The 21,710-nt window shown below is 38.8% G+C and overlaps 1 protein-coding gene across 3 annotated transcripts in view; it reads left to right on the top strand.

Moving 5' to 3' along the window:
- DPP10 (dipeptidyl peptidase like 10) overlaps positions 1-21,710 on the top strand; it is a 548,469-nt gene that overhangs the window by 489,346 nt on the left and 37,413 nt on the right. For all 3 annotated transcript variants that reach the window (XM_056350156.1, XM_056350155.1, XM_056350157.1), the window contains exons 8-11: positions 3,574-3,694; positions 8,729-8,883; positions 12,100-12,197; positions 20,163-20,286. In XM_056350156.1, the coding sequence (XP_056206131.1) occupies positions 3,574-3,694; positions 8,729-8,883; positions 12,100-12,197; positions 20,163-20,286 (498 nt within the window). The remainder of the gene's footprint in view (positions 1-3,573; positions 3,695-8,728; positions 8,884-12,099; positions 12,198-20,162; positions 20,287-21,710) is intronic.

Here is a 21,710-nt window from a genome sequence, read left to right as displayed (position 1 = left end):
CTCTCTTAAAATTTCCATATTTTGAGAGTAATATACAAAATAAATTTATACCACATAAACATTATACCAGGAATAAGCATTCTCAGTGAGTATGCCTTTTAGAAATGTCTGTCTTGGCTGCATTGCTGCGACGCTAATGTCAGATGAGAGATTGGTTTCTGTGGCTGCACAAAGTACTTGTGCTTAATTGAATCCATAGTCTGGATTTACAGAAAGCAAAGCACAGAACCTCTCAGGCCACTACTAGTAGCCATCACAACAATGTTGTCACTCCTATGGCAGCTCTGCTGCCTGTTTTGCTGCAGAAATCAACATTTGAACTCCCGAGTTCTTATTTCCAAGAGGTGAATGTGTTAATTACAGATGAGCACTTTGGCATGTTCAGGAATGGAAGGGAATGTAGTCCTGGCTGCGGGGTTTAGGCAGCATCACTGCAAGAAGTGTGCACGAAGCCATTCCTGTTGGCACAAACAGCAGCTTGTGGGCTTCATGTGGATAATGGCACCTCCTGAAATATAACAAATAGTCAAAATTACAGATGAGATTAAATGACTAACCATAATGGTGAATCTTTCTGAGATGTTTTTACAGGTTCAGGCATAGGGATATTGATCTTTCCAAACGCTGCAGGCAGTGCAGAGCAATAACTTGCCAGTGTGCCGACCCTAAATCATCGATGTGCATTTGCATGCTGTTTAGTTATGTGGAGGAACATGAATGCTTGTATTTCATGAATGTTTTGCAAAGGAACATAAATTCATCATTTTTAATGTTAAATTCAAGTAAGGAATGAGCTTGAGGCTGGGTAGGGAGGGAGCCACTGGGTGGCTTTGAAGTTTTAGAAGAACTTTTAAATGTTCTGATCCATATGTTCAAGAAAAAATATTGTTCTTGGGCGTAGCTTTCAAAGTTGAAAAACCATATGTCACAAGTAATGAGGAGAGAAGGGAAACTTCACATGACAGAGTAAACTAAGAGGATTGTGGGGATGTTTAGAGGGTGGCTGAGAACTGGCTGAGGATGGAGACAAAGCCAGTTTATGAAATCAATGGGGTGTAAAGCAGAGGAAGCCAGCAGTCAATCAGTGGCACAACAGTCAGTATTCCTTCTGATATATTTACTTGTCTGAAATGTGTCAAATGGAATTAGCAATGCCTGCTAACTAGTAATAACAGGATTAAAGACCTTTTCATGGTTCAGTCATAAAACAAGTAGTTCTTAATCCTGTGCTTTGACTGGCAATGATGGCTTTAAATAAAAGTTTTTCATTGCAGAGACTAGACACTACGGGTATCTTCACCATTAAAAATACAAATGGCCTGAAAAAGAGGAGAGAAGCAAAAATGATACTTCTGATCTTCAAAAATGGATTAGATTAAGCTCATTTAATTAAAGAAGCTTAAATAAAATAGAATCATTTGATCAAGTAGCCTGTTTTATTTTTTGTAATCTCCTGAAAGCAGTTGTTTATGTAAGTAGAGATCGTCAACTGTAAGAAATTGCTCCTTACTAAGCAATAGTCAGTAGAGTGGTTCCCACTACTTATGCTATCTGTAATCTAGTCTGATAGGAATATTTTTAGTTTACTTAAATAGCAAGTTCTTGGCTAAATCAATTTGTTTTTCTTGGTTAAGCAATTAACCATGCCTTGTTGTTACTTCTGTTTGTTTCTTTTACCTTTGAAAAACATGTACGTTTTCAGTGTTGAAATATACTTTGACAAGAATTGTTTGTCCATATTATTTCAAAAGCTTGATATGTCCAGCGTTCTCTAATCCTTCAGTTTTGAACCCACTGCCAAGTTTTGAATTTCTGACCATAAAGAACTCGTTCCAAATCACCCTTGTTTCCCAGTAATAGTTAAAATGATTGCATTGCTCATGGTATGAAAAAACATCAGCTTTATTGCTTTTTGCAGCAGAAATCATGAAGTGGCTACTGTTAAAAGTCAGAAATGCCGTTAGTTTGGGGACTCGTAGGGAAATCTATTTCAGATGGTAATGTAGTAGCAAAGAGAACGGCAGTAACAGTGATAATAAAACTTTGCTTTCTGGTTAGTATTTTCCCAAAAGTCGTTTATCATAGAAGTATGAGAATGACAAATGACTAGGCTTTTAAAACGTTCTTTGGTGGAAATATATTTACTTCACGTTAGCAATCCCTGAGACTCCTTGTATCAGTGTACATTGATGAAATCATATAACAAAAACTTCTCTAGTGCGGTTAGCTGTGTTTTCTTGGTGTGGATCACGATGGTGCGTAATACTGATGTTAGTTTGATTCCATTGTTAATCTATGCAAGCACATATGTCGCCATTGCAATTTAACAAAAACGTAAAGAAAAAGGCTACAACTCTGAGACGATTATAGCTGAAAGATGAGTCTAGCCACAGGCGTTGCCAACTGAGGAAAATGAGGAATGCAGGAGTACGGACAAAAAAAGGATTAAGAGCATTATTACAGGAAATACTGGTAGCTGTGGTTCTGCTTTTTATACCAGTCTACAGGTTTTGGCTTGTTAGTATCTCAGATGTTTGTTTCTTAGGAATGTGGACTGGGAAAGATAGGGCCAGTGGAGAAGTTTGGGACAACAGGTGCCTAAATTGTGTTGCAGTGAAGTGCTCAAAGGTCTCCTGGCTGATAGCAGAGAGGCAGGAATACAGCCCCTTGTGGCATATGCCTGAGTACAGAAGAATTTCCATGTCATAAACATTTCTGATCGTCACTGTGTGTGTCTCCTGCCCTTTTTGCCATCACCATACTCCTCCAAAGTCTTTTATTATTATTGTCATTGGGGGTTTGGCCTCTATCTTTCTTTTATTGCACTTCTTCATGGAGCTTGGAGCTCACTTTCACAAAATGAGTGATCTTGAAATCGTTTGCAACAAAGTGAGTGGGGAAAGAAAAGCAGACAAGGCTGAGAAGTGGCAGGAGAAAGAACTGTCACTCTAGTCTGTTACTTGCAGGAAAAAGAGGAGTAGCCTAGACTTGAAAATAAAGGGCAATTATATAGCACACTATAGGTAAAACGTTTGTGTGTCAGTCAGAAACAGGGTCAGCAAGCTGAAAAAAGTTAATGCCAGTCTGCTATTTATTTTTGCTTTACAAGTATGTTCTCACACCATGATATAAAGCTGTAGCTAACATTTATGATGTATGTACTGTGCTGTATGTACTTGCCAGAAGTGTGTCTAATTTCAGAGCTAGAAAACCAGATGATTTTATTAGATAGAATGGAATTAATGGAAAATTTCTTGATCTGTTCAACTGTTATAAAACTTGTCTCCTGTATGATTCTGAGGAATTTAGTAATACTTCATAAAGTGAATAGAAACATTTCAACTGGGAAGACAATTTCAAAGGAAGAATTTGGCTTGGTGTAAGTATTAGAAGTTTGCTTAGTTTGTCCAAATTGATAATAAAAGGAAATATGAAGCCACTGTTGGTGAAAACTCATGCTGAATTATTCTGTAGACTGTTCTGAGCCTGAGGAAATAATGTTTTCATTGCCGAACATTCATTTATATCTACCAAAATGTTCTTTTTTCTCCCCGTCTCTCTTACCTCATCCAGATTTATATTTTTGAAAATAACATCTACTATCAGCCAGATGTAAAGAGTAGCTCATTGCGCCTGACATCTTCAGGAAAAGAAGGAATTATTTTTAATGGAATTGCAGACTGGTTATATGAAGGTAAGCCGGAAAAATATATATGTTTATTAAAACAGATGAGAGGTTCTTGTACAGACCCAACAGCATGAATCTATTTATTTCAGGAAATGCCATCTAAAGTTATTTTTGCTTTGCCTTGTTATTTTCTTGCAAGATTGCCTTTGTAACTATTCATACTTTGTATTGACTTCTGTTTTGCATATAACAATATTTTCTGAGAAAGAGGAATTTATTTTCTAGCAGAATGTATCAAATGTATTGTGAACACTAGGTAGCATGTGAAAAGTGCTATGGTAGTGAAATATTGATGTGGGATTTTACTACCGACTTACCAGGTCTGGCATTTCAAATAGAGCTACTCAAATAAAACTAACCCCGCTGTATGTTTCACTTACCTAGAAAAACTCCATTCATACCTTTGGAGCTGTTCTGGGTTTACAATGCAAGTGAGGAGGGAAAGGATTCTTTTGCTTTCATGAACAGTGATGATCTGTTTACAATTAAACATGCTAATAGAAGAAGGCACAGAAGAATTGTAGCATAGAAGCAGAATTGGCTGTGTTTTCTTTTTTACTGGTGGATACATCATGAAAGGTGCTGAAAGATGGTACTGCTTAGTGCCTCACTTGATCTGTATCAGTATCTCTCCTTCAGCCTGGGTGGTGGTTGGTGTGCTGTGTGCTAGCATGACTCACGGGAGACTCCAGCCCCTCAACCCGGGCAGTAATATCACGTTTGACTTTAAGAACATGCCTGAGTCTGATCTGAGTGCTTTGACAAGATCTTAAAAGTGTCATACTGTTACCTCAACAGTGGCTGCTAGTTTTGCTTAAATCAGCCTGGCCTAGACTCCAGGAAAGCTTGCTGTTGCTAGCAAGCAGAGCCAAAATGGAGAGGAGGACAGGCCAGTCTGTGATATCCTCTGGCTTCTGAAGCTGTCTTTTCTGTATAATACCGCAGAATGTTTCTCTCTGCACCCAAAATGCTTTTAACGTGATAATAAAGAAAAACAAATGGGAGCAGATTATCCAGCTTGGTACAAGAGCTTAGAATCAATACAAATTACAGTTATGCTTTCTATGGGACTCATGAATTTTATAGATAAATATCTCAGTGTTAAATACTTGGTTACCTGTAATATATAACTTCTCACACGTAGAGTTCTGCAGGGCAGAGTGTTTTTTAGGGGTGGTGTTACACCATACAGCAAGGCACTTCAGTGTGGCCCTTAGAAATGGTCTACCCATACCTCTTGGCATTTCAATAGTTACAAGCAGATAGGTCACATTGGGATTTTTTTTAAATTTCTGCCCAAGTAAACTCTGAAATTAGAATAGTGGCTTGCATCCCGTAACCGTATAAATGCCTGTGTCTGATAGTTACCACTTTCAAAGTTTTGAGTGAAGTTTTGAAATGTTTTAATGTAGCGGCATATTTCAAAACTTAAGGGCAAAGGACATCTTTGGAATGGAATATGGTTTTATGTGCACTTCATATTCTTCAAATCTAACATGACTGCATGCAAATTGAAGAATTTAAGCATATAGAGCTCATTGAAGTTGGCATAGTATGTGGTGTATTTGCTAAAACAAAGTGAATTCAGTAAGTCACAGTCATGGATGCAACAAGGCAATTCTGGCTCCAATTCTGCAAGCATTTTGAGGACACCTGTTCAGAGGAGGGCAGCCTCTGTTTCTCTTCTCTTTGGGGTGCAGCTGGGTGCAGCATGGAGCTGCAGTGAATGACATACAGTGAATGATATACATCATTATACAGCTCTACTCCACAGAACGAAATGTAATATGCGATTCTTTAAATAAACATTCCTTCCTGGTCTGCTAGGGATCATAAGGATATCATAGGATAATTCAGGCTGGAAGGGACACAAAACGTTACTAAACCAACTGATCTGTTCTGGTATTCGCTAGGTGTTTTATTTGAGCTGTCTCGAAGGGATGGAGTAGACACCATCTAAGAATTATCCAGATAGAAGTTTAAGGACATATTTTGATGGAAGAGATGTGGGGTTTTTTTTATGATTTGGACCTCTGTATTGAAGAGATCTACATTTAAGAACTAAAGAGAATAAAACCTAATCTCTTTTTATTTGAAACATGCCAATATGCGTTTTTTGTTTGATGTTTCAGTTTACCTATGTGTCTCAGAAACAGTATCTGAAAAAGTTGATGTGGATTTTTTGTAACTTCATTTGTTCTAAAGATCAACAAAGTTGTTGCTAAAATAAATGACTATTCCTTTAAGCTGCAAATATTTCATGATGAACAGAAAAAGAGAATGGAGCAACTTGGAAAGAACAGGAGCAGCTCGCATGATAATGGCAGTGACGCTTGTCTGAGGTTGTGCTCCTGCTTCTCTGTGTGTGCCCACTGTTCCTATGGACAAGTTTTATTAAGTAACATTTAAGGACTGAAAAGCTTTAGAGCTTCATGAAATTTCTTTAGCTAACAGCAAAACACAGACCTTTTCATATGTGCTGTGGGTGATTTCTGCCTGTGAACGCACAGATACCAAGTCTCATACCTGGCTGATTTTCAAAACAGCCACAAGACTGCTTCTCATTTTTTTAAAAAGAAGCCAATTTTTTTACAAGTTGTATTCGTCCAAATGTCTTATACCTCCACATCAGTTACCACCCTAGTTTGTTCTTCTTGTTCCCTGTCTCTACAGCTATACACATACCTTTGTCATGAGAAGGAAAAGCCAAAGGTGTCTAGTCTGGGACTAGGAAGTTTCTGAAATACTGTGGGAGGTGATACACATCCCAAAGCCTTCCTCCTGATACGTGTCCTAAAGCCTTCCTTAAGTGATTTTGCCCATTCTTTTCCAAGTTTTTTAATCCCTGGCCCAAATAGCTGTTGCGTTTCTTGGTTACGGAGAACGCTTTGGCTTCCCCAGGATGCAGGCACGCAGCGGGCTCTTCACAATATGCATAATTAAAGTCAGGTAAAAGGGAATTCTGTCTATACACCCTGGAGAACCACAGTCCATGTGGCAGGAATGACTATACTGCTTCTTTGCCATTAACTGTTGTTTAACTTAAAGCGGCCCTCTACTTTCAGTAGAGTTTTTAATAGCATCCGAAACTGAGCAGGCTGACTATTGTCCAGATGAAGTTAAGAGGTTTTTAGTTGAATTGAGAACTGTTCCTCTTTTTGACATTTATTTTCCTCTATCATTTACATGAGTTTGTTATTAGCATTTTTTACATTCCAAAACGTTTGGGAATAGCTTCTCTTTGTGTGAATAACCTTGTTTAAATGCACACTAATATTTTAAAACAAACACAATTGCAATTTTTCCTATCCGTCATTCACCATCCATTCTCTGCGGTTCTCCTGTTGTCGTGGTTTAACCCCGGCTGGTAACTAAGTACCGCGCAGCCGCTGGATCACTCCCCCCTCACCCACAGGGACGGGGAGGAGAGTTGGAAAGGAATGTAAAACTCGGGGGTTGAGATAAGAACAATTTAATAATTGAAATAGAATAAAAAAGAAAGAACTAATAACACTGATGACAATAACAGTTATAATGAAAAGGGGAAGGGAAAGAATAACATCCAGAGGGAAAGGAAGAAGGGAACACGTGGTGCACAACGCAACTGCTCACCGGCCCAATGCGCAGCCAGTCCCCGAGCAGTGACCTGCCTGCCCCGGCCAGCCCCCAGGGGCATATACCAGGCACAGTGTCCCACGGGATGGAACACTGCTCTGGCTTGTTCGGGTGAGCTGACCTGGCTGTGTCCCCTCCCAGTTCCTTGTGCCCCTCCAGCCTTTTTACTAGCAAGGCCTGAGGAACTGAAAAGTCTCATGTCAAAGCCAAAACACAGCACCGCACTAGCTCCTAAGAAGATAACTAAGTCCATCCCAGCTGAAACAAGACACCTGTGTATAAGGTTTTAGCTGTCCAGCCAGGGAGAGAAGCATGACCCAGAATATAAGACTTTGAATACAGGTCCCAGCTTCATTGCACCTAACCTTAGATAATTCAACCCATTAAGCTGCTTCATAAATTTCAGAACCTGATTAGCATCCTGAAGAGTCTCTATTGACAATTTCAGTAGTTTTATAGTTGAGCTTTTAAATTCGGTGTGCATTCAGGCCTCTGTTCCCATTAGTATACTATTCTCAATTAGGGTTTCCAGCCAAATTCTTCAAATTTAAATACAAAATGCTCACCAAACAAGTCAATATTTCAAATACATAATGAAAAAAATCTAAGTATTTCTTTTCCCCACAAGTGGAAGACAGGAGACGTGTACAGGGTGAATTTGGAATTGGTCAGGAGCTGCTTTACTGGGATTCCAGGAGTTTGGGTGCTGCTTCTATGGTTGATTCTGCTTTGTTTCATTCAAATATGAAATACAATGACAGTAAACATAAGATAACATTGCATGACATTTTGGAGAAGTATTTTCATTTGGAAGTCAAATAAAATTTGGATAAAAATAATAAATTTTGATTGGATTTTCAAAGACTTACATTGCAGAAAAACTAAACTTTTAAAAAATTAAAGCTGACGTTAGACTGAGACAAGAAAGTCAAAATATTGCATCCAGAAATAATTACATAAATATCACTGTATGAGGACCTGCATGTTACCAGGTGTCACAGCTCAGAGAAATCAGGTATACTGAAGTTATATGTTAATGGAACAAGAGAAGAAAAAAAAAAAAAAAAAAGTTGACAATCCTGAAAAAAAAAGTGTCTATTAAAATGGTCCAAATCATTTAAAAATGAATTAAACACACCTAATGGAATGCAATAGAAACTAAACATATGGCAGTTGCAATAATCTTACATGTTTAGATGATTTATTGATGCCAATGAAAATATTCATTTGAGGAAAATGGTTAAGTTTGGTCTTTTGATATGCCTTGTTATCCAAACGTTCAACCCAGGATAATGTGAAATTACTGAAATTACAACAGACGCATTTCAAATAGACACAGAAAGAAAAAAAATCTGTGCCAACTGAATGAGCTGGGAATTATGTCGGAGTTATTTTTATGGACCCTAAGGACATCTGATTTTGCAGAGGAACTTCTTCATTCCCATGTTGCCCACTGGTGGTCTCCAGATGGTGAAAGACTGGCGTTCCTGACCATAAATGACTCTCTGGTACCAAACATGGTTATTCCCCGGTTTACTGGAGGTCTATATCCCAAAGGAAAGCAGTATCCATATCCTAAGGTAAGATGAGTGTGAGCACGACCCCCACTTTCTCTTCCTTGTTCAGTGGTACTATTCAACCATATGGAAGGAGTGTTTGTAGGCAGTAACAGAGGCTGATTTTGTTCATATTGCTTTTCAGGAAATGTTAAATACTTTTTTTTTTTTTTTTTTTTTCCCCAGTAGACTATAACAACTTTTGCTGGAAAGAAACTATCGAGTGAGGGAGCAGCAGGCAAACTAATTCATAGTCATTTCATCATTGATATATGGCTTGGTAAAATCAGTCCACCAGTTCTGAAAGAAGTGTAGTATGTTTGAAGGATTGCATAGAGAAAAAGATATTGTCACAACTGCACTGGAGTCACACACACTGTGTGCAGAGGTCAGGGCAAGTTCTGTTGCAGTTATGTAGATCTCAGTAAATTATGCTGTTAATGAATGTGACAGATTGGCCTTGAATAAGATAAACCACAATAGAATATTTTTCTGGCCATCAAAATGAGAGAAAAGACATATATGAAAAATTGGATGATTGCTGAGTTTCAGAAGATGTAGAGAAGTTTTTTTAGACTTGTGTTGATAAGTGAAAGAACTGCACAGACAAGGATTATGTGTGAGATCAGTCCTTGTTTTCTGGGGATTTCCTGATTCGGTGCCTCCCCAGCCCATTGCTTTTGTGCTGAGCTCCAGCACTGGTATTCCCTTCCAGCTTAATCAGTTTATCCATCCCATGCATGCAGTTTCAAAGTGTCTGAGTTCCTTTCTGACCAGATATGTAGGTCCATGTATGTGGTACTTCTTTGACATTACAAGGGAAGCTCATTGAGGGCTTTAGAAAATACTAGTTCCCCTATTCCTGATACCAATTTTTGGCGATGACTCACTATTCTTGATGGGTGGACAGTTAGACTGTACCAGGTACTATGAAACAATAATATGCATAATATAAATATAATGTATTTGTGCTATGAAATAATACTCTAAAATAATGAAATAACAGTATTTTCAGAGGTAGTTTACATACTTGCATTGGCAAAAGGCCTTGGGTGCCAAAGCAAAGGAAAAAAAAAGGAATATTTTTAAAAGTCAGCTTTGTAAACAAGAAATGAGTAATTCCATTTCATTAGCAATTCAGCATAAAAGTGATGCACAATACTACTTCAGTAATCTCGTTAATGAAAAAACATTATCTTTATTTAATGTCTTCATTTAATGCCAATTTAGCTACCCGTTAAACACCATTAATTGGTAATGAAGCTTGTGGTATGGCAACAGAGATGAAAAAAAGGTTTAGTCTTTATTATAGATTCAAACCATAGGAGAAAATTGTGTCTATGATTAAAAAATAAAATTAGACCCACATGTGTTTGTGAATACTGGACCACGCATATCTGTGTACATCATAAGCACAGAATTAAAAAGGAAGTTTAAGTTTTGATAAATAGATTGAGAACAAGTAGGATTTCGGTGTAAAGGGTTCTTGTGCTACTGAACAGACGTTTTGGGTATCATACAGGATTTACACTATTTAAATTGTCATGGGGAGACCCTGAGTGGTAGAGCAGCTGAGGCTCTCGAGGGAGAGATGTGGACATGAGAACTGCACGCTGTGTGTCTGTGGCGGGGACAGGACATCGGGGCGGTACAGCCCTGAGCAGAGGCCAGCTCAGGCTGTGCTGTGCCACAGACCCCTCTGTCCCATCTGGAGCAGGACTGGTGATGGCAGAGCTGGGGCAGTGCTGTGCTTCGTTTCAGGCACAGGGGCCAGCACAGATTTAGAGCGTCTCTCTACACCTCATACTCGTGCTGGATAGTAATTACTCATGGCAGCCCTCCCAGTGAGAGTACTTGGATACCACTGTGCAGTCAATGTCGGGTTCCAAGGATGTAAGGAGGCTGCAGTTGTGTCCTAAGGACTTGATCTTTCAGTGGTTTTGTTCCACAGTCTTACATTTCTGCAAGCTGCCTTCATGCAAAGGATGCCTTTGAAAGACCACATTTCTATTGAGGCAAATGTGAAAGTTTTTATGGAAAAAAAAGTATGAAATTCCAGGAGTCTAATTAAATCCATTTTCAAAACTTTTTTTTTTTTTTTCTTTTTTTTTAGCACTAGTGAAAATACAGAAATGCCACTTTCTTGTCTGCCATACTACTCAGAAATGAGTGGATACAGCATGCAGACTATATTGGGAGATAAGTCCAATTTCTAAAGGGAATTTGTGCGTTTATTTCAGCCAAGATATTTTGCATTTCAAAATACCCCTGTGAAGAGCCAGATATACAGCTTTTGTAGAATATTATGATTAAATCTGTAGAATCAGTGATTTTACCTTGTCCTTCCAGTATAAAACAGGAGTCAGCCCCATTGAGAGAACCACTTCTCATTCCCCATATCCCAAGGATGCTATATAGCATTGTGTGACTCCTGCGACTTCCCTGAAAAAGAAGCTTGAGTGTGATATAGCTAGGACAGGGGTGTGGGACCAGTAGCACCTCCTTGCAGTCCTGCAGAGCCTTGATTTCTATTGCCAGTCCTTTCTGTTCATCTCAGGAACATCCTTTACTAATGAGCCATGTTACTGTGAGAAGGATGAGTCTCACCTCCCTGTAGATCCTCAGGATTCATCAGATTCTTCCCAGTAGAGATATATATATCAAACTGCCATTTTATTCCCCTTTAGCAACAAAATGCATTTTGTTTCTCTTAGAGCTGGCCTGCCAAAGCAGCTGGTCCTTTACAGGGCCAAAAATAAAGATTTCCAACGCAGCAAACCAGGGAAGGAAGACTGGGGGAAATTGGTAAAGAAAGAGAAGGGATAGGAGGAAGAGGAGGAATACTATCCCAGATATAGGTCATGCAGCTTTTTGGAAGAAGGAACGATAGTGTCTGGAAGAGACTGTGCTGGAGGCTGCTCTAACTGCTGGTCTAGGAACTGTGTTTTTGCAGCTGACTTCACTGAACTGGGCCAAGCCACTTCTAGCATTGGTCACTTGCTCTGCACAGGGGGGTCTGTGGTCAGTAAAGGGCAGTGGGAGAATTACTGAACTGATGCTTCTTATTTTTGGCTGTGTAATTCATATGGCTGTGAAATTCATGTTTTAACATTTAAGATTTTTAAATTGTAATAACTTCTCATTATTGTAAAGGTACTGAATTGTGTCAGTGAGTGAGTCTATTTAGCTGTCAGTGACTCAGTGCCTCTAAAGCGCGTTTTTTGGTTTTTTTTTTCAAAGGCAGGTCAAACAAACCCAACAATAAAGCTGTTTGTGGTTAATCTGTATGGACCAGCACATACCTTGGAACTGATGCCACCTGACAGCTTTAAATCAAGGTATATAATTTCATTGTTTTGAAACTCATATTTGATTTAACCTGACTGTCTCTTAGGCTAATCATTTTTACCTGAGAACAACACTTATCTTAGACTGGAATGCACGTGCTCTCCATCCCTGTGGCTGAACATGATAAAATAAAATACAGCTGGACTGGATTGATGCTCCTCTTAGAAATCACAAGGATCTCAGATCTGGTCGTGTGTGATTTCCTGGGAAGCTCCAATGTACTTGAAATCCAGGAAATTAAGAATCCTAAGCTATGGTCAAGGGGGCTGAACGCTGCCCTGCTTCTGAGGTCATTACCGCGTTCACTCCCAGCCTCTCCTTGCTGTGTGCCAACTTGTTGCTTTCCGTTTCTGAAATTAGATTGCAGAATATGGAAGTGTCTTATAAATGCACAGAACACATCAGCAAGGTGTTTCATCATTTAGAGAGAAATATTCTGAACTTTTCAGATCTAATAGGTTATGGAAAATTTTGTGTCTCGTCACGGCTGACAGATGCAGTGAGGTGACAGGTGAGATGCAATGCCACCAGATCACAGAGACTAAGGGTGGTGTTTATCAGGAGAAACTGCTACAGAACCAGTGAGCTAATTTAACAGTCCTGTTAACTTGGGGACTGAAGTAATGAGGTCTGGCTGCAGCTGGTGACTCTTCTGCTAAAATTACTGTCTTAAGCTGAGCTCCTGATCACCTGTCCTCACCTGAGATGCCTTGAACCTTTTGTTTAAAGGCAAGAAAATTTTCATCCCTTGCCGTATGTGTATTCCAGTTTGTAAAATTGCAGTCATATTGATTAAATTCCTGCTGTGGTTTCAGTGCACATACTAATGGTTTTCTAGCCCTAAAATGTTATATAATAGAGATAATAATAATAATAATAATAATAGTACCAACAACAATAGTTACTACAGTCCACATCTGGCTCCAGTCTAAAGGCAAGGCAAGTGCCACTTTCTGTCTTTATTCAGGGCATTTTCAGATGGAGAACAGCATGAGAGGGATTGGCAATCATAAAGCTACCCCTCGCTAAAAACAAACAAACAAACACCTCTGTGTGTAGTTGTTGTTTTTGCAGTTCCTACAAAACCCAAAAGATTTTATGGTAATTGTTCCCAAAACAATCAGGATGTTAACAGTGGGCACTGATTCACAACCATTGTAGCCACTTTTCAGCTGGCATAGCTCTCTTCTACACAAATTGAGGTACCCTAATTTAGTGCAGGAATGGTTTAATGGTGAATTATGCCTTGCAATTATTTGTGTCAGCTGGAATTCTTACTGATTGTGTTAGTGAAAGGAATGATTCCAAATGAGTTGTGCTTTTTGAAGTATTTTCTTTCTGTTGATGGGCCACTACTGAAAAACGTAATAAAATCTCCTGCTGCTTGCTAACCCTTCATTAATTTAAGTAGTGCTGTAAGATCTGAAAGAGATTTCTTGCTGTCAAGATTAGCATCTTCACTCTCTCAAACAGCATTAAAATTGTCCTTTAAATGTCAGAAGGCACGAAGAAGTTAAATGAGAAAGCAATATGTAAATCTCAAGAAAAAAAAATCTTGGAAATGTTCAGATGTTATGGTTTCCCACTAGATGTTTCAGGTTCATTCTTCCTCCCCAGCAGGTTGAAAATAAAAGTAGAATCAAATGAATGGATATTGGTATCTTAAAACCTCTTCTGCATCTTGCAGCTGAAGGCTAGCAGTAGCTCAATTTGGAATTTGTTTTGTGAGCCCTAACAGGCATCTTTGCCAGATTTTTGAGTCCTTGATAAAGGTTTTGAGATATTGTTGCTGTTTAATTGAAATAATATTCATGTTTAATGTTTCTGGTTTGTTAGTGTTATCAGAAGACCAAGTAAAACTACTTAAAACTGTGAAAAAAGTTAGTTTCATCTCAATTTTAGCTGTTAAGGTATAATGTCCATGATGTAAAATTCAGAAAAATTATACAGTTGTGAGCCAAGTGTACTGTAAGTCTTGCATTCTGACTCTGGATTTGAGTAGCAGTCAGTCATCACACTGGTCATCAATCTGTATATATCTGTAGATCAATGTATATAGATATGAAGAATGATCTTTGAACAGGCCTTTCTAGAGTGTAAATCCTTGGAATTTGTAATGGTTGGGAGGGGTTTTTGAAAGTATTGGGTTTTTTACTAAAAGTAGTAGCCACTTCCAGTGGTCTCTTTTTCTCAATACCTTTCTAATCCATTCATTATGGAGTCATTGGTAAATAGGTCGTGGGAGTCTTTCAGTATTAAATGGAATGGGATGCTATCATATATAGCTGTATGGATCTTTCAGGGCAGGGACATTCTGGACTTAGTGTTGTGCAAGTTATAACCAACTGCTATTACGGGAGAGATTCCTACACAGAGAAAGCACAAATGGATAGGGAAGAGGGCTTCTGTTACTTATAACTGCAAAAAGTAACATTCACATTCTTAACTCTCCCCAGATTGTGTGCAGTGCAGGACCTCTGAATACAGAAAACTATTTCTCTGATTTTTAGGACATCTGGGAACTCAATGCAAGATTGAGTAAATTCAGTGTTCTGCCTTCATTTACTTCTTGCAGTGATTCTATAAATGTGCTTGGTAATATTTCCCAACCTTTGTTCAGGCTATTCTGATATGAAGATAGCAATATCGTTTTTAGATTTACTCCTGAAAGTTTGATTCTGTGGAAAAAAATTACCATCTACTGTGCACTGTTAATGCCACAAAAAGACTGACAGTCTCCCTTTAAGCGTGTGCTTGCATTCTGTGCAATTACTGTTTCCCCCTCGGTGTTTCCATTCCACGCGTACAATTACATTATGTTTTCTTCAGTGGCAAACACGATTTTGTACTGCAGGGTTTTTTTCTCATTAGCCCTAGAAAGCCAGTATACATGGAAGATGAAGTATATGTGCATTCGTACACTGCTAGCTCCTGAAGTTCCGGTTGGAAAGCTAATAGCTCCTGCTGCAAACCTTGAAAAAGTGTGTGCAGGTGGTCAGTGCAAACCACTGTAACTTAGGACAACTGAAGAATTCTTGTAACTGGTGCTATTTAGATCTAAGGTATTAATATGTTAGGAAGAAATTATGTAGGCTGATTTTTAAAACTCCATGCTTGAATTTAGACCTGTCAGGCAGAAAAAATTCATTTCTTCTCCAAAGTAAAAATAGCTAAGACCAAGAAAACGTGAAATAACACATGAAAGAAATTGCAGTTATTAGAGTAGAGCTGTGCTTTCATATATGATGAAAATATTTTTCTGCTAGAACTGTGTGTTGACTCTTGAAAGTCTCAGTGTTGGGGTCACCCACTGTCTTCTTTCCCCATTCTCATCCATAGTGAGCAAGCTACAGCGGCTCCCCACTACTCCCAGACATTGCTGACCAGGTAGCTTTAAAAAGCACCGTAAGAAATTCAGTCCTTTTACTTACTTTTTCCAGTAGTAGTTAAATGCCTGAAAAAAAAGCTAGATACCTACATTCTCATTTCATATGTGCCTGCTTTTCAAAGAGACTGAAGTATACAGCCAGACCCTTCAGACTTTGTAGAAAAAAAAAAATATTTTATGAACTTTAATCGTTTGTAATGAAACCAAAAACACTTAAGAAATTGAGTTTGTATTAATTCAAATAATGCTTCCTCAAATAATGACAAGCCTCACCAGTGTTTTTGTTATCCACACATATCCAAATCAACAGAATCATTTGGATATTTATATACTTCTAATTTGAAATCACCTTTTGAATCTAGAAAGCTTGATTTTATACCTCTGGCAGCCTTGCTTTGGAATGTGAAGCTTACTGGATTCTAACTGGAAATGGGAAAGGTTGGGAGGGGGGTCCAATTTGCTATTAAGAAAACTGGGGTTTACTTTTAGCTTTGCTTAGATATGCTGTGTCTAAACTTCTTTCAAGCTTTGGCCCCTCCCCTGTCTTGTAACTTGGCAATAACAATACCCATCTCACAAGGTTAATGTAAAGGATTAATTCACTCCCATACCCTATAGCAAATGGCTGTAATCTGCTCAGCCAAAGCCTACAGGATAAAAAAATATTCACATACTTTATTGAAGCCTTCCCGCACAATGCCAAAGTATTTATTGATTATACCCTTCCCTATTCAGTAGGAAGAAATGCAAGTGCTGCACATGGGCCAGGAAAAGCCCTTGGGTCAGCAGGGGCTGGGACCCAGCTGCCTGCCCAGCTGTTCTGCTGAGAGATTTGTGCTTGGGGCTGAATAGGGGACAACAGCATGTGCTTACTGTCACCAGAGCTGGACTGCTGTGGGAGTGTGGCCAGCAGACTGAGGGAGGTTGGATAACCCATAAAGGCAGAGCATCACCCACCAACTTGGGGATTCAAAGGAGATGAAGAGGGTCCATCAGCGTGCTACCAAGATGGTCATGACCAGGGTCCATGGCGCCAAGGAAGCGGGGAACAGAGCTTGTTAGCCTGACTAGGATGGTGGCCATCACCACCCATGGGAAGGGGAGCTAGAAAAAGTCCTTCCAACCAAATACTTGTGGCTTAGACTCAGAAGAAAACTGCAATACATCCAGCAATGTATGCATAGATAAAGTCATGTGTAGTATACCAAAATACTAACAAACTGTAGTTATCTTAGCGACCTTGCAGGTTGTTCTCGATTTGTGTTGTTTTGCACGTGTTTCTGAGAATGACGTTGTCTATTAGTATCTGTAAATTCTCATCCACTTTTCAATACACAGCAATATAAATAATTTTAGATTATAGTAAATATTCTAGAGCATTCTGCATGGGGCAAGTTTCTATTGTTGTTTACCTTCTTAGATAACAACTTGCCAGCAAACTAGTAGGGCATAATAGGTTGGGTTGTTGGGGTTTTTTTTGGGTGAACCCTGTTGTGTTTATTATCAAAATCCAAATCTATTAAAGCCATCAAAGTAAGGTTCCTTTTTCCATTGCTATAAATATTAAATATCTTCCAGATATTCTTATGAGCAAGTCTTTCATAATCAGCTCATTGGCTTAAAGTTAGAGCAATTTCTTCATTACATTGAATGGTATGAAGTTCCAAATTTTGACTCTTTTTTCTTCAACGCTGTCTTATTTAAGTTTAATGCTGTGAGTTACTTTCCCGTGGTGTTAGTCTATTTCAAATCTAAGTATCTAATATTCAAATTCAATTATGATTGCAACTGTGCTTCCAGTGTAATGCAGTGCAAATCCCTTCCCCTTGTTCAGCTTATTGTCTCTGTTGACTTTGCTAAGCACTTACACTTAACAGCCAGCAAGATACACAGATATATTGTTCTAGTCACAAGCATCCCAAAACTTACAAGTGAAACAAGACGTGGTGGACATTCTTAAGTGGTGATAAATGTATTAGCAAACTGTTAAACTACCTCCATAGAACTGTGTATTAGTTAAGATAAGCAAAAGAAAGGAAAACATTCTGTAAGAATGAAAGATTTTTTAAAAAATAAGGTCTTCAAGCTCGGCAAAGGATGATAAACACCTTTGATATTTAACATTTTTTGTCAGCAGTTAAAAATGAATGCAGACTTCACCAAGTTACAAGTCTTTGGAAAAAAGTTAATTGCCATATGCTCAGGAAAGACATTTGCTTTCTTAACACCTGCAGCTGGAAATTTATTTTTTCTCTGAATATCCTCCATCCCTCTCAGGCCCCAAGATCTGACCTTTCTCGGTGTGCAGCACCCCTTTGGCATACACGAGATGTTCCAGCTCCGACTGTTGAGCTGACTGTATACATGTGACGTGCCTGGTTCACAGGCCTAAGGGAATTCTTTATACTGATTAACTTATATAATTGCCTTTTGAAGGCCAATTTGAAGTCAAGCAACAGATTTAAATACCGAAGTTGGGATCAGAAGTAGTACTGTGGTCAAGGAGCTTTAAGCTCTTGTTTTTATGCATTGCCTGGTTCAGTCCAGCTTAGAATAAAGTGAGTCACGTACAAACTCCTTCAGCATGACTGGACATGGGATGCTGTGGAAGGAGCCTGCCTTTTCTGTTCTCAGTGCTTTCTGTCTGCTTTTACACAGAGTAAAGAGGAAAGCTATGTTTTTGGGATTCAGAAAGGAAAAAATGTTAGGGCAGATGAGAGGGAAGAAACTTTAAAAAGGCTGAGGTGAAAACTTGATTAGACCACAAAATGGGGACTGGCTGAAAACCAAAAAGGCAGGTCTATGAGGCAAGGTTTGAGTGAGGTTTTCTTGATGGTCAGGTTCAGTGGGAGCCATGAGAACTGGTGAGATGGTGTGGATAGAAATGAGAATCAACAAACGGGTTTTACGGTTCCCGTGATCATCTTATAGTGGCCCTGCTGTGAGAAAAGGGATCAATAAGGAAAACCCGGGAACTGGCTACACAAAGTACAGGAAAAAGAACATTAGGAGTGGAGTGAGGAGATGCAGCTTGAATAAAACAAGCCACAGCAAGAGAGAAAAGTCTGCTCTTATTAGGCCAGTTGAATGCTAAAACTGGATTCTGCCTTTGCCACGCAGCCCCTGTGTGATACAGGGAGTTTGAACTGCTGTGGTGATTGGCAATTGCGTTTGTTACTCTTTGGACATGCGGTAAATTAATCCACAGTCTGATTTAAGAAATATTCCCAAACAAAGGTGAATGTTATGCGCTGAACATTCAAACTGCTGTGAAGCACCTAACTAAGTGGGTATCAAATTGAGGACCTAAAATAAGTGTACATTTTAATGAAATACCTTGCTTCAGTCTTTTGTCCAGAGAACAGTCATAGTCTTTCCTCTTTAAAGGTTGTTGTGAGGAAACTTGAGGTACGTACAGATGCAGAAAGTCTAGTAATCCCAGGACGTTTGTGTATTTGGGTCTGGAGGAAAGAGAGTGCACTTATTCTCATTACCAGTACGTAGATTAGTTGAAAAAAAGCCTGCTAAGTTTGGCGACACAAACTGATAGCAGCTTCCTCAGAACTAAAACAGTTTTTGCCCTGCAGGCTTCTCTGGTTTTATTTAACTTTATCAGCCGATCTAATAAAACATAGGACTTCTACAAACTTTGCCTTGGTTTTATCTCTTGACCTGCAACAACACTACTACTCAGTATGCGCCTGTGCACGCTGAATGTGTGAAACAATAGATTAACTGCAAAACTGTGAATTACAAAGGAACATTACCTTGAGACAGTACTTAATTTCAGAAGGGTATGTGTTTCTACTTATATATGTATATATGCAGTATACTGCAATCCTGAGAAACAAGTCATAATGTAGTGAATTTTGAACATACTTTTATGCATAGTTGATGGAAAGAAAAATTTTAAGATGATCTTTTGCTTTCACTTCAGTGATCAGGGAGTTTATGTCAGTGATGGAAGATGATGTTACAGTTTGAATTGGACTATTAATTACTATATCAGCTGGATTCTGAATGATTTAATCTTCTGTTTCCACCCCCCACTGAAGACTTTTTCAAATGGAACAGCTCAGCCTCTGTTTTGTAGAATTTGGTTTGGGGATAATTTGGTCTTATTTTTTTGTTTGTTTGGCGGTAGGACTGGAATCTTTTGCAAAAATGTGTGTCTTCTGAATGCTTTTGGTATAGGAAATACTGGCTTCTGTTGGAGTTTAGTGTTTGTTTTTAAACTGGCCAGCAATACATGGTTCATGTGTATTTGCAAACCTATGTTTCACAAGTATATGCTTCACAGCTGATAAAATTTAGGTATTAGAAATGGCTGAGAAGGAGGTGATAATGGAGTACGGATTTCCGAGAGGAACAGCGCACTGGGACTGATCCTTTCCTCTTGTAGGAACACAGATGCTGGGCATTTAGGGTTATTTTCTCCATCCCTCGGTACTGATACTGTCATGCGGTACAAATCCAGCATTTGATGAACTGTGTATATTCTTTTTTAAAAAAAGTCTAATCTGAAATAGGAATAATCTGAACATTGTGATTTCAAATGTCTGCTTAGGGAATATTACATCACTATGGTGAAATGGGTAAGCAACACCAAGGCTGTGGTGAGATGGTTAAACAGACCTCAGAATATCTCCATCCTTACGGTTTGTGAAACCACAACTGGGGCTTGCAGCAGGGTAAGTTGGTTTTTTCCTAAACTGTCTTTTCAAGGTTTCTTCCTGCATTTTGTTTTCACATTCAGAAAAAGAAATTTGGAAATCAGTTTGCAGATGCAGTACTTGCAAGCTGAATATAATTAGTCAGCAGGGAGGAAATGGATGTGAGAAAATTCCAAATCTGGTGAAATGATTTCATGCAATTAGCAACTTTGAGTGACATTTTTGGAATTACTAAGCTTTGTTCATTCATTAACTTCAGTGGAAACTGCAGTTGCTGAACATCATGTACTTTGGATATAGCTAGTGCAGTGACAAGCTTGTCTTCCATCAGATATTTTCAGCTGCCTGGTTTCTCCTCTCTCCCCCTACAGTTTCATTTCCGATCTTCCTGTTTCTCACAGCTTACATATGTTTAAGGAAAAGGTGTAAAATTCTGATAATTCCTGCAAATTCAATAACAGAATTAAGTAACTAGAAAAAAATAAAATTGACAGGCAACGGGGATATTTCATTTTGAATGTAAGCCAAGCTGAAATGTATTTTTCTATTTGAATTCAGCCACATCCCATCCCTTGACCCAGACTTTGACTTCTGACACTCCTGCATTCCGTCTCTCCATTTTCACAGTCAATCTTGCATCTTGAATGCATCTGGCCACTTTCCCATTCTGAGTCACAATCTCTTCCCAGACCCAACTAAAAGTATAAATATTTTCTTTACATGCTAATATCAGTACCAGCAGATGCTCTAAAGTAGAGGGTAAAATTTGGCAGTTTAAATGGTTATGAGTGATTAATGTTGGTCTAAATTTGGCCTCTGAGTCAAAGGCTCCCATCAGTGTCTTCTACTGAAGTCAATCATGTTAAAGCATTAGGGATTGTTTCGGAGCTTGTCTGCTTCTTTTACTATGTAGTAAAAAAAAAAAAAAAAAAAAAAAAGCTGCTTTTCCTGACTCAGAAACTACAAATAAATCCCCAAACTGCGGATTAAGATTGTGAATATGGAGATTTGTTGATTGCATTGCTTTTTACATGGTTCCCGCAAGCCCTGTGCCCTTTTGTTAAGAAAGTCAGTCATGAACCACTGTGGGCAGTCGCTTCTGAAAGGAAGCCTGTATGTGCTCCAAGGTCAATTTGACTTATCTGAAGTAGACATCCAGGGAGCTGTAATCCAGGACATAGTACAGAAGAGAGAGATTGAGAAATCCCACTCCAGAAGAATTAAAGTGTTGCAAAGGACCTTCTTAGGTAGGTAAGGAAGGATAGTGCTGCAGTGTCACTGTAGTGCGTGCAGCTCAGACCAGGCTCATGCTTGTCACCCTGGATGTTTCCTGCACTGCATCTGCTGGGATAAAGTGATGCTCCTGAATTCAGTAATGGATGAGGAAAGGCCTTATTGTAAGATTTTAACATTGTATCACACCATTTGATTCCAACTATAAA

This window comes from Falco biarmicus, chromosome 8 (genome assembly GCF_023638135.1).
Source record: "Falco biarmicus isolate bFalBia1 chromosome 8, bFalBia1.pri, whole genome shotgun sequence".
NCBI lineage: Eukaryota > Metazoa > Chordata > Aves > Falconiformes > Falconidae > Falco > Falco biarmicus.
This window is presented reverse-complemented; position numbering and strand designations above follow the sequence as displayed.